Source organism: Salminus brasiliensis, chromosome 1 (assembly GCF_030463535.1).
Source record: "Salminus brasiliensis chromosome 1, fSalBra1.hap2, whole genome shotgun sequence".
NCBI lineage: Eukaryota > Metazoa > Chordata > Actinopteri > Characiformes > Bryconidae > Salminus > Salminus brasiliensis.
In genome coordinates this window covers 65320820-65346021 of record NC_132878.1, presented here as the reverse complement: position 1 = coordinate 65346021, position 25202 = coordinate 65320820, and the positions used below count along the sequence as shown (strand labels likewise).

Sequence of the window (25202 nt, the reverse complement as noted above, 5' to 3'; positions counted from 1 at the left end):
GGTAAGTGAACTGGCTATGCTAAATTGTCTTTTGGTGTAAACGAGTGAGGGGATGTGTGTGGTACCCCAGATGGACTGGCGCCCTGTCTGGGAGATATTCCTGCTATGTGCCTGGTGATTCCGCATGCACCCTGGACTCCTCCCTGACCAGAAAGAAGCAGATGAGAAGTTGGTTGAAGTGAAGGTAAGTACCATATACCTTGTTTGTAATAACATCAAGCCACCAAACAGCTGACATCATCAAACCAGGCTTGTGATTCTCAATCTTGTGATTGACTTGTATGTTTTGAATCATAAACAGATCCTGTCCTTCTCCACACTTTAGCCTTTCAATCAGTTTAGCAAAGGTTTATCTTAAAAATTCGGACTCTTGCTGTGGGTATGGCATTTCCGTGATAAATAAGTGTGTCTAACAAAAGATGCTCCAAGCTGTTTAACATATCCATGTTAAAATAAGAAAAGAAAAGCTGACATTCTGATCCAACCTACATGTCTTCAGCAATAAGTATGCAAGTCATTAAAATGAAATCCATCCATCCATCTTCGTATCTGCTTCTTTCTGGTCAGGGTCACATAGATCTAGAGCAGAGCTGGGCCGGATTCCTACAGAGATTTAGACTGCTCAAACACACCTGATTCAATTCACTTGTTAATTGCCAGGTTTAGTAGGTCTGTTAGAGCTGGAAAATATTTGCCCACCCTAGTCTAGAGCCTACTTTGAACCATTGGGCACAAGGCAGGAATAACCATTGGACAGGCCACCAATTCATCACAGGGTACCACACTAGCCAGTTCACCTACCGTATAGTATTTCTGGGAGGCCGGAGGAAACCGGAGTACCCAGGGCAAACCCACCCGGACATAGAGTGAACACACCAAAGTCTTCACAGACAGGGATCGGAGCAGGGACTGAACCTACAACCTCAGGCCCCTGGAGCTGTGTGACACATGAACTACCTGCAGTGCCACAGCACATATTTTTGGTTGAACAAAACAGAGCTGTAACAGGGTGTAACGTGGGAAAAAAGCTCCCCAGGACCAATCCAATCTCTCCTGTCTATCTGGTCTGATGCCCCTGGTTTTTTGCTTCACTACAGAAAAGTTATAAAAGAATAGTAAGCCTAGGTCATCTCCTGCATGCTAAAGCGATCTCATTAACTGGACGGGGGAATGGGTACTAAGAAATGGTTTCCCTCTTAGATTTGTACAGTGAAAGCTAATATTGCTAGACACTACATGTAAGTATAATTTGGCAAGGAATCCCTGTCTGACATTCTTAGGAAAAACATGAATAGCTTAAAACAGCATGTCCACAACATGATAAGTTTGTACAGATGTGTTTGTACAGAACTGCTAATGTGGATTTCCACACAATGTTTTAACTACACTGGATTTTAATGGCCAGAAAAACTGTGAAGTGGTTGAAAGATTTTAGTTGGATATGTTCTGCAGCTATCTTGCTATTTCTTTTGTCCACTGGGTGGCAGTGATTCATTTGCAAGACAGAGTTAAACATGGCTACAGATACTTGCTTACTGTTGAGTGCCTGTGAAACTATGGCCCTTATTTAACCACTGCAGTGGCTATATATGAGCACTCATTTACTACATTTACTTCATCTACTTTTGGGCCACTTGTCCTAGTCAGGGTCCCCACGGGCCTGGAACCTACCTGGACACGCTGAAAGGAATACATACTCACAGGTCACCAAACCCATTACAGTCACATCAAGAGACATAGCCAATGCACCTAAGGCATGTTATTGGGAGTGTGTCTCACAGACAGATCAGAGCGATATCAGAGTCACTATCTACAGGTATGATCATGAGTTATTAGTAATACGGGCTTTCTTCTACTACAGAAGATACACTGAGAACATACCCTCACACACAGCACATGCATGCTCGTTGGCTTCACATCTGGAATACCTCAGGGTTAAAGGTCAGTGGTTAGTATTTTATAGGCTGTGACCTGAGGAACTGCAGCCTTCTGCTGTTTTCACGTGGTACCCACCTGACATTATAGTGATATTTCTGCCGGAAATTTGCTCTAGCTACAAGGCTAATGAAGCTAAACCATGATGGAATCGGCATCACACAAACTACAAACTACATACCTAAATCATCACACACCTGCCTCAAACCAAATGTTGACAGGAGTAACTGTCTCTACTGTCCAGGGAAGGTTTTCTACTAGATTTCTAGATAGAGCATTGCTGTGAGGATTGGACTGCATTCAGTGACAGTAGCGTTAGTGAGGTCAGGATGTTGGATGGTCACCACCCCACCTCATTCCAAAAGTATTGGTTGGAGCACCATTCTTGTAAAGAGCACAGTTCAACTGCTCCACAGCTCATTTGAGCTGAAACAGTTCAATAAGAAGCCAACTTCAGCTTCATTTAAATCAGCTACACATACTTAACTACTGACACTCCTTCCTTCTAGACATAATGGCATGTTCAAGGAAATGCATTTATATAACAGGACATGTATATTAAGCATTTTTAAAAAGAAGGGGTAAGGATCTTATTTGGTCATCTCTACCACAACCTGATACAACTGGCTGCTGGATGCAACTGCCATCTGAATCAGATTATAAATCAATTCTATGTTGGATTACTCTGTGATAGCTCATTAACCCTCACACTCTATTTGTCTGTGAACCATGTGGTTCTGGCAGCCAGATCTAAGCTGGTGGTCTTGAAGTCATTACATTTTTACTCAAACCTGTGGTCTGTTCCTTTGCCACACTTGTAACCACCTGCAAGAGAAATTAGCAGCAGTTTATCGACTTGAACCATTCTCACTTCCTAATGAAGCAGAGAGAACATCTTTTCCACATACCTCCCATTGCTACAGCATGACAGCTGCAGTACATTCATGCAAATTCATTTTTTAATGTAATAGATAACACAGAATTTTGTAAATGTAAAAAAAAATTGTATCCAGAAAAACACAAAATTTACAGAAGAATAAAATGTTAATGTAATTTTTGTATATATTAAATATGTTTTTCAAAATAATTTTAGAGTATTTCTCTTGGTGCATAACTTGTGTCTTTTGTTTTAAAATGGTGCAAAAAAGAAAGAATGGAAGGAAAATATGTTACAGATACATGTTTTTGTTGTTATTTAGTTAATATGATATTTAGATACTACTTAAGTCAACAGAATGCCCTCCAGTGTCTCTGTACAGTGTGTGTGTAAAAGTACTTGTGTTGAGTTACAATTATATTCATTGTCAATGTTTGCTGTCAATTTATGTTCCCACATAAACAAAAATAAGAAATTTAAGACATATTTGTTAATGTAGGGTAGTGAGTAATAACATCACTTTCCCCATGGCAGACTGGAGTTCAATTCCCCAGCCCTTGAGCAAGACTCCAAACACTACATTCACCTCCATGAGTAACATGATTGTAATGCACGTCGTTCTGCATAAGAGACAAATGCCATAAAGAAAATTGAATATATCTTTTGCTTCTAATAATCATGAAAATATGGTTGTTAAAATAACATGTCCATTATTTTAAAAATAGCATGGAAAAGCATATCATTTTATAGGCTCATTGAAGTGCAACAGTAAAGTTGACAAACACACAAACTACAGATCTATAAACGAAGTAGCTCTGATTTCTACTTTTTGTAATTGCAAAAAGGCTCCAGCCTGAGCCCTGAGCACTGAAACCATTTTCAGAGTGTGACAGCATGCAGTGTTGTTTTATGTAAGGAATTGGTGTGTCTCTCCTCAGTGAACATGTTATTGATCAGTGCAGAGGACCATTTGCACAGGCAGTTTGATGAAGAACATGTGTGACTCGAACATCTGCACGGACACGAACTACAGGATAAAAATAGCGGCCCTGTAATGGAGGCCAACTGTGAGCCTGCCATTTATAGCAAATCTTACCCAGAATGCTCTTCTCATTAATTCCTGTCCATGCTACCCCTTTAATAATGCCGTTTGACTCTAATTCCAGCAGACCTCAAAGTAAGAAGCTGGGACTGCAGCCTTCAAAAAAAGTATAATGGGTAACCTATTGAAGGAGACCTGCTTTTAGCGAGTGTGGCCCAGCTTCAGCAGTTAAGCTAGAATTATGTAATATGTGAACACAATGTAACATCCACTCCAGAGTCCGCACAGTATTTACATACAGAGTCCGCACAACAATATTTATGAATTGCTTTTTAAATTAGACACATTAGTTTGTTTATCCTGTGAACAAACCGTTCCAACAAATTGTTCCTGTAAAAGTAATGATGACTAGTTTTGCTACACAAGCCCACATAAATGTCATCGATGAACCAGAGAAAAAAATTTAAATAAAATTTTGGATATGTGCCCTTTAAGATTAAAACCAAACTACAGCGGATATCTTAAATTGCACACATCCCTGTTATCCATAATCAACCCACGCGATTCTTACCCTGAATGGAATTCCAATTGCTCCAGAAAATAGTCTGGATTAAATCAACGAACACTTTGCTCTCAGAACTTCTTCCAAATGACTTGAGGAACATCTTGCAGAGTTTATCATTCTGTCACAGGCTCCAAGGACCGGTTCCAAACATAGCTGTGCTGATCTATAAAACACACGCTCCATTCGTGTCATGTCATGTCGGACTTGCTTTCCTGTTTTTGTTTACTTTTAGAGACTCACTTTTTTAATACGCCTTAAGGCCCATGAGGAGGGGATCACAGAGGAGGCAGTTGTTTCCAAGGTGAAGACTAAGTGAACTTACTGGAGGAAGAAAACACAAAACAAATAAGTGCTTCCTTTCTCTCCCTCTAAATGTCTTCTTCCTCAGTGGAATCTGCCCCAGTCCTGGCCTGGAGAGCTTCCACATGGACCACAGAGCTTCATCTGCTGTCCTGATTCAGCCCCACTCACCATTACAATCAACGTTAAGCCACCCATATCCGTGATGAAACAGCTCCTTGGTGGATTGACCTGAGTACTGCATGAGCAGATGACTGGTGCCAATCAAAAGTTTGGACACGCCTGTACACAGCATAATCCTAAAGTCATCTTGATCTGAAGGTAATTGATTCCAAAGATTCTTCTGTGTAAATTTGTTTAGACAAGCAGTTCAAATCTGACTGAAATCTGACCCGGTAGAGATTTTCTGCAGTCTAAATGGCGGAAAGCTACTTGAAATCCGACTCTTCCCGTTCGGATTCAAGCTACATTTCTATGTGGTTCAGGTGCAGGTTGTATATCTGATCTCAGTGTGACTTGCTCACATCAGATTTTGTTCATTCAGCATTCAGGACAAGGCTGTTCTTGGCATTAAAATGTGTGACAAGATAAATAAATAAAAATCAATAAAGATAAAAAAATAAAGCACCATTACTGAATTAAATTGTAAAGCTAATGACAAATACAGATGTGAAATATATGACTATTTATAAAATTGCTACCAAAATAAAATAAAAAAATAATGAAATTATTGTTGTTGTTATTGTTCTGTATCATGGAAAGTAGCAAAAACATCCAGTGTGAGGTACCGTGGGTTCTGCAGCCACCACTTAAAGATCAGGGAAGGATCTAAATCAATACATCTACATCTGCACAGATCTGGAGACAATCTGTGAAATATGAACAGCTCAAAAGCAGCCCTCTGTAGTGAATATACAAATAACAGACTCAGATTAGATTACATGACACGAAAAGATGATGAATGGCTTGTCATCCATTCTGGAGAAATGAGTAAGAACTGTTCATCTGAGAGTTTATTCTGGCTATTCAGACCAGTCCCATTAATGCTACAGCAAAAGCAAACTGGTTTCCTAATGAAACAGGTATTGTGATTTTGTGGCTTATGAATCTGCTGTTTTGCAGGTTCGGCAAATGGGTTTTTCTCTTCTTATTTTTCTCATTGTGAAGTTAACTCATGCCCTTGTCTGAAGTTGTTTTCCCCCTCTTCTGTCTAGACTCATGTATCACACTGTGTGGGACATAAGATGGCACAATGATTATGGTCATTGGTCACAGTGAATTAGGGGAATAGGGGAGTTGGGTTTTATACGCTGGCTGATCGAGTGCAAATGCTTTAATGGGTGTTCTAACTATTCTTTTATCCTCTGAAATTATATACCCAGAATGAATCAATGGCTTAGGCTGACATTACCAGGCTGAAGTGATTCCAGTCTGATTTTGTTCAGGGCTGTCCTGCACATGTCAGATCTGTTCTTTTCAACTCTAAATTGAATATGTGGTTCTTGATATATGTTGGATATATATCTCATTCATGGACGTGCTACATTAATGTGAACAGTCAGATCTTTTTGCCTGCTTGCATGCCATTTCAGATTTGTTCACATTACAGACAGATACAGGTCACTTACATTTATGAATGTGAACTGCCAAGATAGCAAAATCCGATCTGATAAAAAAAATTAAATAGAGTAATGGGGCTTTTAATGCAAAGCTATCCATAAATAACTCACACATATAACACAAATAAGTGCACTACATTTATAATGTTGGGGTCTATGAATAGGTAAAACCTAGGAGAATGTATATCAAGTTATCTTAAAACAATTACCAGGTCAGAAGAAATTGAACATTTGTACTATCACCTATCACAAAATTATGGATTGAAGACTAAATAATGATACTATAATAGTATACATACCTTTTCTATACCTTCTAAACTGCAACTCTATTTACAATAAGTTGTAAAGCAACAAAGCACAACGACTCAGCCATTTCAAAAAAGGAATTTCAAATATCTTTTAAGTCTAGTAAGATGCAATCTGTCTATAAAATGTAACTTTCCTTCACATGGACTAAAATACACTCTTTGCACTTAACCTAAGTGCTGGATCTATAAATGAATCCTTTGCACATGGATTGGAGTTTTTACATTTTTACCTCCTGGGCCAAAACAAAACTGGGACAGAATTACTTAAAACTAGATCATATCATATACATACCCCTGCTTAAGGCCCGTCATCTCTATAACACCTTTCCCCTACAATTTAACACTGTGGGTCTAAAAAGGATGTAAAACTGACCAGGAAACTGTTCTGAGAAAAGCATCTAGACTAAAATGAAGCTGCAGACTGGAGCTGAAGCTGCTGCTGTTCTCAGAACAATTACCTGACCACCCCGACCAGCTCTCACCTTAACATCATTGAATGTGTTTTGGATTACTTGGATGGTAAGGATCAGAAAATGCTCCTAAGACTGAACATTGGAGTTGTGGAAAACATTCCGTGTTCTGCAGAAACACCATCTATTTTGTTCAGTACTATATAAAATTGATCATGAATCTTTAACCTTTAATAGATGACTAAACACTCCAAAACTCCAAAACTCTCCAATATGGTTCTTTAACCATAGTTCTAATCTCCAGTTATTAATCATATTATTCAGTAACTAGTATAAAACTATTATGTATGGGGAATTGAAGTAGAAGCTCCCTCATATCCCCTTTTCGAGTTTAAAGGGTCGATTTCCTTTATTTTTAATGGTACATGCTTTGCCATACCTTTCAGTACACTGTCTACCTACAAACCTCCTAATGTGTATTAGTCATTCGTTTTTGGATGCTGACCTGTGGAACGTTGCAAACATGCCAGATGGCAAACGCCATGGATCAAAGTCATCTGAATTTCCATAAATTTGTCTCTGACCAATCCACCAAAGATAAAGCTGCCTGTCCTTCCCTGGCCAGACATTTGTTAGCAATTAGGCAACATATGCTCTCTCTCTCTCTCTCTCTCTCTCTCTCTCTCTCTCTCTCTCTCTCTCTCTCTCCTCCCTCCCTTTTCCTCTGTGCTTTCTCCCAAAGCGAAACACACACTCCCTCTCCCTGTTATGTCTCTGCACACTGCACATGGTTACTTGCCTCTTCTTACTCTGAAAGGAAAGAAACAGCATGTGATAGAAGCGCGGCTCCATGCACACTAACTCTAACATGTAACACAGCTGTTGTTTACATGCAGTCTTCAGCTTTGGGTTCAAGTGCATCAAGTCAGAAACTGAGCAGCATTTTGCAGTTTTAAATGCTGTAGATACAAACAAGCCTTCAAGTCTTTATATCAAGCTTTGACGTGAACCAGCTATTGGGACAAGAATGCTGAAATCTACAGCCGGATTGTAATAGAAGACTCTTGTGCAGTTGTATTTCCAGACAGACAACAAACAGCGTGTGGAGTGATAGTTTCCACCAGACAATCTGATTTTTACCAGCCTTACTGAGGCAGCTTTATACAGTCATTATGAAAGGTAAGTGTGGTTCTCTTTACTGATGCTTACTTTGACTAACACTTCTGTTGTGCCACTCAGAAGGAGAAACCTGTAGACAGCTTGCTTCAAAGACCACATCACTCAGCAGTCTGTTGTTGATTCTGGATGTTGAGGAGCACTTTCCTTTCCTTAGAGAGACGTATGTTAAACCAGACGCCCAGTCTTTGGCTATTGGAAATATCAGCAGCAAGACATCATGTTGACATATATTACACTAGTACTTTGCATAAGAGGGTTTAGCATTTTGGGGGGGGGGGTTGTAGTTCCTATGCAATGACATCAAACATATTGACATATGCAATGTGCTTTGTTAGGCATACATTTTGATATATCTTTTATGTACTCCTACAACATTTAAATATATGTGTACATACAAAATGTTTTTCTTTGGTGTTTGACATACAGTGCACAAATATTTATTTGGATATGTGTAAATGTGAGTAAAAATACATTCTCCATCATTAGGAATATGTTGGAGCCATATACATTCCAACATATAGTATACATATAAATGGATATTGGAAGGTATATGTACATATTTGTAAGTCATATACTGAATTTTACATTTTTACAAAATTTTGTGCAGTAGTATCTGAGACCTTTTGGGTTCTGTCAACATCATGTCAAATGACCCGTGGAATGTTTATGAGAAACTAAACTAGCCAAATGATTCTTTTTTAAGGGAGCAGCAGCATATGGATAAAGCCTTGGTGAGGTGTTTAGGTATTTATTGGGAAAGGTTGCAGGTAGGAAGGCCATTTCTCATGGTCAGGGGTGTGATAGGTCCACTTACACTAACACATTCCTTATGCTCGCACCTCAGACCGGGCAGCAGGTGCGGCACTGCAGCTCCAGATGCATGCTGTGCAGGCTGTGGTCAGTCCACATATTAGTAGAGACAAGCTGTGAGTCATGATGTTTGACTGTTTTTAAGAGAATGCTTCAGTAAAGCCTATCTAGGTTTGTTTGCATTTGTCAAGACTGAACTAAGAAATAGGAACATTGTGTATGGTCTATATCGAGGTTTGGCATGAATCTCAGGGAGATGTGTGTGCAGCTGTTGGGGGGGAACAAATGTTCCTAGGATAATGAAAACATGAACATTTTGACTTTGTGGGATCTAACTGCTCCCCATAAACAACCCCCCCCCACACACACACCTAAACCACAGCTTTTCTGAACTTTTGAGGTTAAGTTTAGGGTTGGTTTAGGTGTGTATGTGTGTGTAAGGCATCAGACAGTCTGCCCCTGTATAAATGGAGCATCCTATATATTTTGTGCATTAGGGGTGGAGCATATTCCACTAAAAGGAATGTCATTATATCCTATATGGCAGGGCATGCAATACATGGGCTCCACTGGTTCTGCCACAGCTCACCTTTTTTCTTCTGTTGGAAAATGTTCAGATTTCTAAAATGTGAAAAGGGGTGGGTAAAACTGGACGTGGGACACAGCACTCATTGGTATGAATGATTTGCTTGCATTTTGGATTAAAATATCATTAAACCACTTAGTGGCTCATCTACATTACCATCATCGTCTCGTCCAAAAGCAGCTAAACTAGCCAACGTGTAAACTTCTTTCCATTTTACAATTAGTGTGAAGTGATACTGAACCTCCTGCCTATTTAAATTCCTGGTATTTAATGAAGGTGTACATACTGCCAGACTCAGTGGCATTCTGTGACTTCCAGCACTGCCCAGTTTCTCTCAGAGCCACTCAAACTGTTACTGTTACTGCACCATGGTAAACCTGGGGCAAGACCACAGATACCTCAGTAGGTGGCATATGGCTTGAAGGTTTCTTTGAGAAAGGCAGTCAATTAAAAGTCTTTAAAATAAGCAGACAAATGTTAAAAGCTACCTCAGCTAAAGGTGCATTTTTATCTAGTACATTTTAGCTGGCAAACAATTGCTCTGGCTGATTGTAGGCTTTGGTTTGATTTTGGTTGTTCCTAAACACCTCTTACAGTCAGGAAGTGCAATTCACTGAGCCACCCCTCAAAAAAGACACGCTTTCCATATGCATTTTACACAAATGCACAAATCACTCAGGTTGCACAGTTCTCACAAGCATTGTCCTGCCTGCATCACCAGAGTTATATAGTGTAGTTAGCAACAGGCCAAGCACAAAGTAGCAAAGATAAACACTATTCTCCCTATTACAGGTCAGTGGAACATTACACTGATTTTATGGCTGTTATTTTAAGCTAAAACACAATATAAATTTGCTATTAACCTGGTAATATTATATATATTATTATATAACTGTCGTAATAGGGAAACTGTTGAAGAGCTAATGCAATGTCAGGGCACAATGACTTCTTGACAAGTTCTGCTGCTGAAGTCGATACTTGTGTTCACTCTAACTCCTGTCCCCCAAAGTCTCATATAATCAACTTCACTTCAGCTAATAAAGGAATGGAAGAGCCCTCAAAATGACACCAGGGATTCCACTCGAAGAAACAGTGTGTCCAAGGGGACGAGGCTTTGAACCAATATTGAAATAGGACTAGGATTGGGTTAGGTGGAGCACAACAACATTTAAACACACTGAGGTTTAAGACTATGAAAACATTCCACGGAGAGGAATGCAGTGTGTGCATGTGCGTTTAGATTGTGCCATCCTGTAGGTTCCCCTACAAATGCATACACTGATGTCAGCATAGCAATTACATCTATTAACATACAGTGCTTGTGGTAGAAGTCTGTGCTTGAGGAAAGACACAGCAGGGTCATGCTCTCAACTTCAGCCTTTTATTTCAACCCCAGACCACATCACACAAATGCTTTCATTCATGCCCCTCTGTGAGGCCATCTAGATGAATCTGCATCAGTACGTTCCTCACGTTTCATTACTTTAAACAGGACCACGCTTTCCTTTTAAAGTAACATCTGGACGAGATGCCCATCGACCAGGATAGAGGGAGGCACTTGTCTTTCTTTGTTTCAGTGAGGCCTCATTGTGTGTTTCTGGAATTTGTGTAAAAACCCATAGTCTCCCACAATTGACCGGACACATCAACAACATTGCTGTGTACAGAAATTGATTTAAAGGGCCCATGGAGAGGATCAGAGTTTTGCTTTTTTGCTTTTATGCATAAAAAGAGTTCAGTGGAACATTTTAAAGCATTCTGTTTACTCTGCAGTGCATATAGTCCACAGTGAAGACAAAAACAGCCTAGTTCAAGTTCCTCATAGCTTTGATGTCTCAACCATAAGTGCATATATATACGGCCACCCATTCGGCCCATAGCAGTTTGCTGGGCTAGACTAGGGATTAAATTCAGCTCTGGAGTTTAGCTCTAGACCAGCCCACCACAGGCTTGGTTGAAAACTAGAGTGATTGCTAGTTAGATAGCCAGTTAATTAGCCAGATTTAGTGTGTGACAGTCCATTAACATTAAGCTATTAACCATCTGTAGTCATGATATACACAAAGACTGAATGAACTAGCTAGCTAACTAAGCAAAAGTCCCAAAGGCTCTGAACTAGAGGTCTGCACAGGCATGAAAGTGAATCCCCAACCCACCTCGCACCTGCTTCTTTAAACACAAATCTAGACTAAAATGTAAGAGAGAGAAAGACAGAAAAATAGCATTGTATGAAAGAGAAAACAAACCAATGTTAAAAAAAAGTCACAAACCCAACCAACTACCTAATAGCAGACCAACACTGATCCGTTGTAATGTTAAAATGCTAAGATATGGTGGCACCTGTTGGTCACCTCTTGGTGGTCAGAGCATACCAACAGTGGTCCGAAGAAAAACAACTGGTGAACAGGAGACAGGGCGATGGACACCCAATGCTCATGAATGTGCATGGTGAGTGAATGTTATTGTCATGCTCTTTGGAGGCATTTATGTTACTCTTTCTCACTCAGCAGCCCACAAACGTAGTGGCCCACTGAAAGCTGTCCCAGTGCTCTTGATGACCAGTCCATTCCTGAAAGTTTGGACTCCTCCTGTTTATGTTGAAGTAATAAGGAGTGTTGTTACTGCAATGGAAATGTGGTAAAGCAATTAAATATTGCAGGCTATCAAGAAGGAAATGGAAACCACTGCAGGTTTTTGTTTATAACACTGATGGATTTTTGTTCACTTTTTTAAATGTACTGCCAGAGGAATTATGCTGTGTGCATGTCCACATTACACATAGTAAAATGGCTGTGTGTATTGTTATGAAAGATGTCCAAGGGTTTTGCTCTTGTTGGATGTGTGTCTTTTTTACCCCCGAGTGAGCATGCAAGGTCATTCAGAGCGCAGTTTGGGTGGGTAATTGTATGTTGTTGTGGTTTTCAATCAAAGTAACTGTAAAACATGGATTATATGTGAATTATATTCCTACTTATGTGTTTTCTTCATTAAGATGAGGGTCCAAACTACTGCTACGTAAAACCTTGCAAACTTTTATAATGCACTATAAAATACCAGGCAGACTGAACATTGACCTTTTAAATACATGGGGACCCAGTTTTAAACTTTGTAAAGCAGTAGAAAACCAGTGTGCACCAACATCAATGGACATAAAACGCAGATACACATTCCTTCTCAGATTCTCTGCATAGACTACAAGCCAGGCACCTTATTCATTAGCTGTCTGTTGTCAGATTTGGACAGATTAGGAGGAACCTAAAATTTCCGGTGTGATTCAGAAAATGAGAGGTTGAATGAGACTATAAACCTCTGACACGTAGCAAAGTTTGTGGATCCCAGGTCCTGACTCGTCCTGGGCTATGTTACTCTGTGTTATGTTACCCAGAGTTCAAAATAACAGCTTGTGACTGCTTTCAGGCTCAAGGGCTCTACTGCATTGAAATATTAACTTTCTATCAAAATATTATACATATACTCTTCTATTTATTGAGAAGAGGAGTGTTCAAAAACTGTGAATTTGGAACATCAGGACCAAGATCAAGTCATCCCAAGAGCTCTGGATTTAATAGTGAGAACATGCTGAGAGTTGACACAAAGTTTCAGATTACAGCTGTTTGCCTTAACCACTTAACCAACTCAGAAACTATGTTGTGGAATTAATGAATGGAATGGAAGGAAGTTTTTTATTATTGTTGAATCAGTAATGGGTAGGAAGTCATTGAGGTCTAAGGTGGGACTTAAGGCCCACGCTGCAAAACAATGCCCCTTTATTATCACCAAAGAGTTCTTCTATATACACACATAGAATTATATACAGTAAGAGTCCTACTGCTAACGTTAAACCCAATGGCATAAATGCAAATATATTTTTACAAGTCATATGTTAAATATACATCATGTAGGTTTACATGTATGTCAGTATAAAATAATGTCATTTGGATGTAGTTATGCACTTAAAGCTGATTTTAGGACATAAAATCACACCTCTCAGTAAAGTTCTTATTGTGGTGTCTGGGCAGCTCTTGTTTTCTTGGAAAATTGGCCATGCGTCATAAAACATCTGGTCAAGTAGACATGTGACCTTTACTGCTTTCCTCCACCTCCACCTTAGAATGAAACTACACACTCTGAAACCACATGTGTTTGTAAGCAGAACAGGAGATATTTAACTTAAAATTAAAAAACATTTTTTAATTAAACATTATTGTTATTGTGCTCTAGTTTGGCTAGAAAGAAAGAATTATTAACATTCTTGACATATTTTTGCCTCATTTTTCAAGAAATGAAACAAAAAAACAGTTGGAAAGGCAGACTGGAATCTGTCTGGAGTCATTCCATCAATACGGAATGTGAAAGTAATTCATCACAGGACATCAGCAGAGCATGACTTCATTTTAAAGTTTTTTATTTTTTTTTTTAGCATAATTCATAAGATTGATACACAAGCCAACTACACACCCCTGCTACAAATAAAAATGTCAACTTTGTTCCCAGCCTCTACTGTTTATGAACAATTCAGCCTAATGTGAATATACATTAATGAATTAAGGAGGTATGGACCTTTCTTTGGAAGGGCTTGTTGTAACTTTGCATTAGAACTAACCCCACTGTGAGGAGGCTGTAGTTTGGCCTGGTTAGCTCCTGCTGCAAGTTATATACTTTAAAATGAAGTAGATTAGGAAGAAGATTAACACCATAACACAAGAAGGAGATTAACATCATATAGAAGCTGTTATACTTCTTCCTGTACTGTACACTCTGTGTACGTACGAGATACTGTTTACAAACCAGACTGGTCTACCTCAGCATACACTCCTGAACTTTTACTCTTCATTTACAAGCACAGCACATTTCTTCTTTACATATGTATTTAATTTTACTGTTAGTATAGTAACTTAGTTTGGACCTTTGGATCACCCTGCCTTCATGCACGCATTTGCACATGCATATATTTGTATTTGTATATTTTTGTATTTATTGTCTTTGTACTTTTTGTCTATGCACCCTGTCTCGTGTTTTGTCTATACACTATTGTGTGTTCTACCTATTCTACACCGGTACTACACATCCTATTCTACACATTCTACAACAGTGTTTGGTTGCACGGCACAACTCTGTATTAGTATAATGACAATAATGTTAATCTGAATTAATTTAATAAATAAAAACACACCATCCAGTAATCAAACACCATTATCATGACACAGGTTAAGATCCAAAAACATTGTTCTTCAGGGTTAAGAAGAAAATCCATCCAAATAAGTTCAGGATGCACAAATGTTGTTGCTATAGGAACATAAGAAGATGACCAAATGTATGTTTAACTTGAAAAGTTTGCCTCCTGCTCTGCCCTTCAGCAAAACATAGGGATGCTGCTCCCTATTCCTTCCTACGTTTACAGTTGGCCACTAAAGCCTATTGTTTTCAGATTAAAGAGGTAAAATGTGGTATTTTATTGACTAGAATTAGCCAAAATGATGACGCTGCTTCTCCAACATAGCACAAAGCCCAAACCTCAAAAGAAATGGCAGTATCTCTAATCATAACCAATGGCTGTTTGTTTTAGGAGTAAACTGTTTACCTGATCAGATTACAACTGTCCACCACAGAGTATCATTCAGTGCCTTAGGTTACATAATGCATGAAGATGAGTTTCAGCCCTTCGGGTATGTTTAAGTCTTACATCAGAGTATGGAATGGTCCATGTATTCACTTTCCCACTGATTCACTGTTCTCCTCTGCAAATACACCTCATGTTCTCCAACTTCAGCAAACTTTGTCAAAAACGTTCCATTTCCTGCAGTTCACTGGATGTCTCCACCATCAAACTAAACATCCTGCCACTTTTAGTAGTTTGGGTACTTTTGAAGGCTGTTTCTGTTACCCCAGCCTTGGTGGGTTTTAAAAGTACGTGTCTGGGGCATGTTTTTGGAGGGATGGTGGCGGCCGTCCAGGCCAGAGGTTCTCCTGCCTTTCCCTGTGGGTTGCCAGCAGTGCTGACGGCAGTGCTGTGCCCAGCCTAGGTTGGGCTCCGAGGCACCTGTGTAGCCATGCCTGTCTTGAAAAAAAATGCAGTCTCCAGGCATTCCAACACGGCCTTTCTGTCTTTTCCTGCAGCTCCAGCACTTTGGCTTCAGTAAGCCTTGCTGCTGGAAGACAGGGCCTAAACAGCTTTACTGCAGGCCATGCCTCAGCTCCACAGCACACAAACACAAGGGCTGGAAAGTTATAGCCCTATCAGCTGAATTTGAAACAAGTGAAAGGTGAACTGGAGCTAGCAGATGTAAATGAATGCTCCCATGTTCTTCTTCAACCTTATCTTTATCGGCCGCATCTGTATTGTACTGTATATTGAGACAAGAACCAATCCAATGCAAAGAACCATTTAAACAACCAAAAGGTTGTTTGAGTTGTCATGGTTCTATATAGAACCCTTGGTAAAAACCCTTTTAGGAGTTTAAGTGAAATTTCAAGTAAAAGACTAAAATAGTACTAATATATATATATATATATATATATATATATATATATATATATATATATATATATATATATATATATATACATATATAAGCACAAACACAAGAAACACTGAAATACCACATACAGTCAGCTTACCACATACAGTACATCATCACAATGGATCTGACTAAAGTGAAAACTTCTATGCTTTAATTCAAAAGCATTGGGTTAGCCGTTTTACAACCATTTTACATAGTCTGAGTCTTAAAGTATTTAAGTAATTGAATTACTTCATGGCAAATTAAAAAGACAAAATTTCTGAATTTGGTAGCATGGAAACCCTCAATATGCTGTCCAGAGAGATGAAAAAGGACATCATTAGGCTGAATAAAAACAAACCCAATCAGAGAAAATTACAGAGTGCACAATGTGTACAGAGCTATACTTTCTGCTTAGATTCAGTCAAATGCTGCTGAACTAGGTAGGGTGGTGCTTCACAGTACAGATGAATAATGACCCAAAACACACCGCAAAAGCAACACAAGAGAAAAGGAATGGAACATTATTAAATAGCCAAGTCACCTGACCTCAGTTCAGCTGAGCAGCTTTTCACTTACTGAAGTCAAAACTGAAGACAGCTGCAGCATCTCATGGTGGGCCTATGGGTTCCAGACTTCAGGCAGTCATTGAGTATTATGAGAAGTAACTATGTTAGTTGTTTTGTCCAGTTACTTTTGAGCCTGTAAAAATAGAGGGGCTATATAAAACGGGCTGTTATTCCTAAACAGTTAATGCAATGTGTTTGTTAAACTTGCTGAATTAGTGGTGTACAGATGCACAATGAAATAATGTACAAGTACATTTGGATCTGACTGTATTAGCACACAATTCTATTTAGTAGAGATGCCACTGATTAGACCCCGGGGTATCATTGTTAGGATGTATGAAAATGCTGGACTGTAAATAAAAAAGAAAAAATCCAACCTGATCTGAGGATGTAATGATACTCAATTCAGCATTTGATTATATATGATACATATATATTTTTTGATACAGCAAAGAAAATGTGACTTGTATTCATTTGTTTAATGTAGGGTTTGCACCATACATAGAGCCTACATGCAGTTACACAAGGGGCATAATGATGAGGATCATTAATGCAATTTTCAGATCTGAGGACAAGATTCTTTTTCATATTTGGTGATTGAAATGCATATTCAGAGCTCTAACTTTAAACTACACTGACCAGTTTAACTCAAACTGCTCCAGTAGAACGTTTTCAGCACCTGCCGTACCACACTTTTCACAAAAATAAACTCTAAAAATCACAACCCCTAAAATTCTGATATTGAAAAAGTCCAGTTATTTGAGTGTGGACACTGGCGGTACATTCCATAAGGTCATCCCCTCCACAACAAAGCTCAACTGATAACAGCAATTGCATGGTTATAGCACATGGTGACAGAAGCCATACAGCCTATTCACATTAAAAACAACTACTTTTAAAGTAGTAAAGTAGTAAAGAATAAACACATGCGCATGCGTATATAACTACTGAATTAACGAGATTGTGTTAGTCTTTGTGGCAATAATATATTCAGTTATCCAGTTAGTCTATCATGAGCTCTTTAACTCAATCAAATCACACAAGTCCCCCCTTTGGCATTTGTTATACGTCCCTTGGCCCGAAGCAGCAGAATCCAGAGGTTGACCTTGTTCTAACTTAAAACGTGTTTATATAATGAGCCTAGCTGTGCCATTTCTGTTTGCCATGGGATCCCTTATCCGACAGCTAGCTCATACTATTCTCATGCATGTTTAAACTTTGAAAAACACACTTCCCTCTCTCTGTGATTTCATGTAATTGTATTAGGTTATGCTACGTGCCAACTATGACCTAATGCTTGCAAACAAGCATAAGTTGAATGGTTTGTGTCACAGAGGGTATAACTGACTTACCACATTATAGCTTGTGCTTTGTGATTTACAGGCACAGTGAATGAATGTGTGTGCCCTAGATGGGTTTATGTTTTATACTATTGACTGTAATTTGTGAACACATAATTCAGCTCTCCACTGTTTCTGACTCTTGCAGAGAGCTATGGTGGATACGAGAACCAGCTCTTCAAAGGTACGAGCGAGTGTGTCCTTCCTTTTTCTCAGTTTTTGCTTTTTTATTGCTCATTTGGATTTTAATTTCAAGTTTCATTAAAAATTATTCATAAAAAATAAGTCCAATAAGAAATGTATTTTTGTGTCAAAATTTGAGTGTCTTTCATTTTAAACTTTTAATATTTATTTTGTTTGGTTGCTTAATATAAAACATGTCTGGGTCCAATGCATACATGTACGTGCTGCATGTTTATCTATATATTGTTCGCTTCTGTTTTTAGATTAGGTTCCATCTTTTATGGCCATTGAACAGCAGAGCAACAGAATTTAGCCCCTACATTTAATCTATCCACATGACTATAGACAATAAGCACATACACCAGGAGCAGTGGGCAGTCACTTCACCACCAAGGGAACAGTTGGGGTTTAGACTTAATTAAGGGCACCTTAGCTGTGAATGTTGAGGGAGGAGAAGGCACTGTTCCTTCACTACCCCATGGCACTTCCTGCCAGTCCAGGGATGAAACCAGTGACCTTCTAGTCCCAAGACTACTTCTTGATCCATTAGGTAATGGTTGCCCCCAGATTCCAGAAACCAGCACCAGCAACAAAAATCGATTTACTTAAGCATGTGCAGTTATTTCATTTGAATAAGAAGCCCCCCAGAATTTTTAGTTATGCTGTGATAAACACATTTCTGATGTGAATATTTTTTGACACTAAGTCACTACAAAACTAACAGTCATGGCTAATTCGTCTTTATGTGCAATCTGTTCACAGAGGAGGACCTGACCGGGGAGGAAGAGGAGATGCCTCCCTTTAGAGGTTCGTTAAACTCGCTTCTCTATGAGATCACCATTGTTCTGAATCCAAATGGTTACAAATAGTATGACAAATGATTGAGACTGTGTGATCTTACGAAGCTAAGCAAACTCTCTTCTTACAAAAGGCAAACTGTATTATAGCATGAACAACACTGAGTGATAAATATGATACTAAACTAAAAACAGGGCTTCTTGGTTTCGGTTCGCTGTAGCGGCTTCCTCCAGGTCATTTGTGTTTGTGAGTGAATGTGCTGTATGCATGAGTCAACACATATTTTATGTGTTTATGTGAATGCATCCTACATCTGTTTTGAATACTGTAGTACTGTGCAGTGCGATGGAGCCTAATCTCTAAAAAGCAGCATTTAACACAGCTCCACATAGTTACTTAAAGCAGGGGTTTTTGGGCTTCTTGGTAATAATCAACCTATTTTCAGTTAGTCTGAAATTAGTTTAGGGTTTTTTTTTTTCTTAAAGATGCCAAGTATGTCCTAAAGTTTGCATTTGGCAAGTAAAGCAGTGGTTCTTTAACCTGGTCTTGAGGTAACAGCAGCTCTGCATATTGCTGCTTTCCTGCTTTTACACGCCTGTTACTATTACTCAACTCTTTAACAAGCCTTTTCCGAGTTAGAAAAAAGTTTGGCAAAGCTGGGAAAACACTAACCATTGTTGCAAACCAGTGTATTGAGAGTGAGTTTTGTGTCCACAGGAAGGACCCGAGGAGGCTGTGTAAAGTGCCAGCAGACTCATTCTCTCCAGCTGGCTGTCAGAGTTCTCTATGGCTTCTTTGCCTTCATCATCATCTCTGTGGCTGTCTTGGCTTCTCTGGGTGAGCTAAAACAATTCACCACTAAAATATGGTGTCCTTTTCATTGAAATAACAAAGACATTGTGTGAAAATGTAATGTTCTCACTTGGTATCCATGTAAAAAGTAAACTGCTTGGGGTTGTTAAAGTCTAACACTTTTCCTGCTAAAACAACTGTTAACTGTTCTGGGGAATCAGGTGTTTGGCAGGCTGTGCTTGGCCATTGCCCTTCAAGACCAGAGATGGGCACCCTTGCTGATAAATGAAATAGGCCAGTCTCAATTTGAAAGTCACCCATGCCTTTTAAAGTCTTTGGGCAGTTGCCTACAACATCCACAGGCCTTCTAAGAAGCAAAATGCTTGTAATATCGACTCCTGATATGATCCAAAAGCACACCAGCTATTGTAAAAACACAGCTCAGTTCTGAAGTTACAAGTCCACATAATCTGGCAGTCCTTCCAGTCCAGCTTTAACACACTCGATTGCACTGCAGGCTGCACCAACTGTAGTAACTGAAAATCTGGAAGAGTTCAAACCAAAGGATTGACACATAATTGCAGATGATTGTGTAAGAGGTTCTGTCTCACCTTTCAGCCATTGTAGAGCCCACAGATGTTTCTGGACGGATGTTACTTGGATTTCAACATAATCACGGGATTATAGTGCAATAAATCCATGCTTAGAGATTTACAGATAAGAGCACAGTCAAAACAATCTCCCCGCTTGCTTGGTGGACTGCACCCCAGTACAGGTTTTTACTGGCCCCACATTTTATCAGCTTACAACACAGCTACAACATGGCCTAACAAACCAAAAACAACAACAAAAAAAAAACACTGTAAAAGATTGTGAAACTCCAAAGATATGATTCACTGTCATTGCTAGATGAATGCATGGCACATCTGCTCCAAATTGTCACAGATCCCCAGGGTGGTTGTAAAACCCCTTTTAATGCATTTAAATAGAGCACAATATATTACAAAACTGCTATTAATCAAGATCAAGATTCTTATATTATCTTTATATAACTTTATATTACTGCAACGACATTAACTACGTCCTCATAGGCACTAAAACATATACTGCAGTCAATCTTGCAGTCAAAACTGTAGGAAATTTTCCTTTTAACACCTTACAGAAATAAAAAAGGTTGCATATAAAAAAGTAGTCAGATAGCAAATGAAGTTAAGCAGAGGTTGATACTGTACTTTATTAGTCCCTGTAGCCCAGAGTTTGGGTTTGGTATTGTAAGTAAAGCCTTGGAATGAATGCCAGGACACCACTGTTCTCCCTGGCAATTCTCCTGAGATCACACAGCTGTATTTACCATTCGCTTTAAATATTTTTGTTATGAGAGCAAATTATCTTGCTGGTGGTGTAACACAATACAATATGTCTTTGTTATTTCATCACTTAGTGTCAAAGCTTTATCTGCAAGACTTTTCAAACATTTTTATTTTAACCACTGAAATCCTAACCATTAATCAGATTCCCCCTATTTCACTCTCAGTTTTTAGGAAGGTCGACAACTTGTCCGAAGAGGAATTGCTTTACCATAAAAAGATTGCCAAAGTCCAGGAGAGTATACACGGTATGATTTTTGCATTGCACTAGAAAGCAAGCCTGAATACTAAGAGATGAGACAGAAACAGCAAAAACATGTCCGCCTGCAAGGCAAAGTCTCCCTCCCTTCAGATAGGTCTGCTGGGCAGAGCAGAAATGATTTTTATAATCCCTTAACTTGCCTCCCATGGTGGCTGATCTCCTCAGAGCGTAATATAAGGAAAATGGTCTGTTACTTTAACGATGACCTGAGAAGCATATGTAAACATCTTGGCTAGTCAGTGTTTGTAGACTCTGCTGCAGTTTGTTGGTCATATCTATTTTTGTTTTACCTTTTACTGCAGATCTCAGCACTGTGAACAACTGCACAGAGTGCTACAATGCCGCCCACTTCCGCGAAGAAATCGCTAGGCTCAAGAAGGAATTTGAAGACATCCAAAAGATGGTTCTGGGTCAAGAGCAGGTTATGGCCCAGACCTCTCAATCTCAGAAGACTCTGACACAGTCTAACGACAGGATGGTGCGGGAAGTTCAGACCTATGGAGTTTCAATGCAACGAATAAACCAGTCTCTCGAGCAGTACCTCAATCAGGTAAATGGCTGGCAGGCTGTCATCAATGAGACCGATTTGGGCATGAAGACCCTGGTCCAAGATCAGTATGATTTGAAGGCTACAATGCAGCAAGTCAACACGACGGTGGCACTTAGCGCTATGTGGATAGATGCTCTTCAGAGGAAGGCAGAAGAAGAGACATTAGTGCTGCAGAAAATGACAGTAGACTGGCAGAACTACAGCAGAGCACTCAGTACACTGAAGTCCAGCTCCACTGCCACTAGCCAAACAATGCGGACCCTCCAGAACAGTATCTCTGCCACATATCAGCGGATCAGCATGAGCTCAGATATGGTGCACGACCTCACCTTGCAAGTCATTAACTTGCAGATGCAGCTGGACAATGTGTCCGCCTTCATTGACGAGCATGAGGAGAACATGCATGACCACCAATACCATGCCAAGTACTATGAAAACAGGACCGGGGAAAGGTTTGTAACACTGGATGCAAGAATGAATTCCATTGAATTGGAGATTGACACCATTGCCTCCAGCATTAACGCAACCGTCAACCACGTTCAGAGTATGTACAAATACATCAACATGGAGAGCTCCTCCTGCCAGTCCAAGCTGGGCAGCCACACAGACGATTTGCAGAACCTGAACAACACTGTTTTGCTTCTTCTAAACCTTGCTGATTCCTTGCGAGCACAGTATATGATGATGAGTGTTCGTCTCGATGTAGACATGAGGAACCTTTCTATGGTGATGGAGGAAATGAAGCTGGTGGATACTAGACACTCACAACTGATCCAGAATTTTACCATTTTGAAAGGTAATGTTTTTTTCAGCAGTCTACATCAGGCGTTCTCAACTCCCTTCTTAGGGACTCACTGTAATAATCAGGCCTGTTGAGACAGGGAAAATGTACAGTTTGTCCCCATGACTGGAGCTGGGAACCCCTAGATTACATCATATAGTGTGATAATCTAATCTCATCTAATCTCAGCCTGCATTCTGTAACATTTTCCTTTACAGGTGCTCCTGGGCGACCTGGTCCAAAAGGGAACAGAGGTGAGGCAGGAGCAACAGGGCCTGCAGGGAGTACAGGAATGAAGGGAGACAGGGGACTTATAGGTATCCCTGGGCCTATTGGGCCAAAGGGTTCCATGGGCCCCAAAGGTGCTCAAGGGGAATCTGGAGCTACTGGAGCCCGGGGACATGCAGGATCAAAAGGAGCCAAAGGGTCTTTAGGACAGCCTGGACCTCGTGGGGAAAAGGGACAGAAGGGTGACATGGGAGTTGTAGGGAAGGACGGATTACCAGGACCTAAAGGGCCATCAGGAATCCAGGGGCAAGCAGGGCTTCCAGGTATGCATGGAATTCCGGGACCTAGAGGAAAACCTGGTCCTGTTGGCCCACCTGGCCCACGTGGACCTCCTGGACCTCCAGGGAACAGCACTTGGGGATGAGAAAACTTTATATATCTCTCTGTTCCTGAAATCATGAAAATTTCAAACCTTGTCTGGCTGATGTCTCATGAACTGCCTTGTTGGAAACAACGGCACTGAATGTGGATAAAAGACGTCAACTTTCAGCTCGTGGACAACATAAGTCAATTGTACGCGATTCGCTACAGACTCCAGCATGTGCCTTAAAACTGAACAATCTTTAAAAAAATCAATCAACGAGTGTCATCTCAAAATGCCATGCATGAAGCACATACCCTCTTGATAGCAAAGCAATAGTAGCCCACTTTATCTTTCATGTATATTCCTCAGGCTTTAAACTACGCACATATAACCCAACATCTTGCACTTTGTAATAGTAGTTGACTATGCAGGAAACATCGCAGTACACTGTCTTAATCTTTGCGTAATCTGCTGGACATTGAAACGATTAGGAATGATTGTGTCTTGGCAATACCAAAAGACAAGTTGATGATGTGTTTTGATATCAGAGTAATGGCCAATTACTGGTTTGTCATACACAATGACCTCTCACATCAATACAAAACACATTTGAAGGCACTTTAAAGTTTCTCCCTTTCTTTCTTTTTGAATAAAGCCATTTATTTTAGAACTAGATCTATCTTGTATATGCTCCATAGAATATCCAGAGCAGGTACTCTGAACAAAAAATAATGACATGAGATTAAGAGTTATTCATTCTGAATGTTTTCAGCAATTGACTTATTCTGGTCCAAAGTGTACAGAACAGAATCACAATAAGAAAAGCAGAAAGATCTGTAGTTGTAGCTGATGTTATCACATGTTGTCAAGGAATAGTACAATGTTGTTATGATATTGTTCAAATACATGTTTTTATGTGCATAAGCCTCATATGACAGTGTGATAAGCTGTTTTCATTTTACAGCAACCTACAGCATTGTTACATGTTTTAATCACTTACACTTGCATTAAATATTTTTTATATAAAAACTGCAGTGGCTAACCATCACTATCCAAACTAGGTCTTCAGTTCAGGTCATGAATTTCATAAAAAAAAAAATAATAAAAAAAAACGAAGTTAGAAGTAAGCTCACACCGGTGCCATGAATATTATTTGGTCATTCAAGATTAAACGCAGAGTAAAGAGACATAAGACTTTATGATCTAATTGGTTTATATTATTTTGCCTTGCCCACTGGTGCATTAGGAGATAATCGAAAATCAAAAGAAATTGTATAGACAATTTATAGAAATTAATATAGAAAATTAATAAGATTATTTGAACAAATTATTATGCTAGCTAACAGCCATGAATACAGAATACCTCTAAAATGGTGATTACCACAAAATAAATCTGTCAATGACCGACTGCTGTGATAATAACAAAGCTGGTTCTTGGGTCTTGTTGGAATTAGCAATAGCTTTCCGAGCTAACATAGAACAGTCTGTTGTAAAGGACACAGCAACCTATACCTATATGTTTTCGGCTTTGCACTGACCTTATTCCACTGGTTTACACTTACTCGTGGTTGGGTTCTGTTTCTGTTTTGATTGTGCTCGGTTTACTGTTCACTACGTTTACTGAAGAAGTCAGTGTAATCATGTGTCCAGTTGGCCTATGCTCATGATTTAGTGACTGTATTCGGTCTTTTAGTGCTGACTAAAAACTAAATATGGACAGTGTCTAAGCAGAAGCCATTGCTGTCCTTTCCCTTCTGTCATATGAAGCCACACCTCTGTTCTATCCCTTCTCCTGAGACAGCCAATGAGAGTAATGGTCATTAACATAGAAAATCAA

At 39.5% G+C, this 25202-nt stretch overlaps 1 protein-coding gene across 1 annotated transcript; it reads left to right on the top strand.

Annotated features, from left to right (window-relative positions):
• Window positions 1-7837: 7837 nt before the first annotated feature.
• Window positions 7838-24394, top strand: scara3 (scavenger receptor class A, member 3). The gene is made up of 7 exons (XM_072686563.1): window positions 7838-8235; window positions 18189-18224; window positions 18986-19030; window positions 19739-19858; window positions 21348-21428; window positions 21745-22788; window positions 22992-24394. Exons 1-7 carry the CDS (start codon window positions 8229-8231, stop codon window positions 23423-23425), a joined length of 1767 nt encoding a protein of 588 aa, XP_072542664.1. The 5' UTR covers window positions 7838-8228; the 3' UTR covers window positions 23426-24394.
• Window positions 24395-25202: the final 808 nt, after the last annotated feature.

Coding starts and splice junctions, on each gene's coding strand:
- scara3 (XM_072686563.1), top strand. Junction 19,859..21,347: donor GGCTGTCTTGGCTTCTCTGG/GTGAGCTAAAAC, acceptor TTTCACTCTCAG/TTTTTAGGAAGGTCGACAAC. Junction 22,789..22,991: donor GAATTTTACCATTTTGAAAG/GTAATGTTTTTT, acceptor TTTCCTTTACAG/GTGCTCCTGGGCGACCTGGT.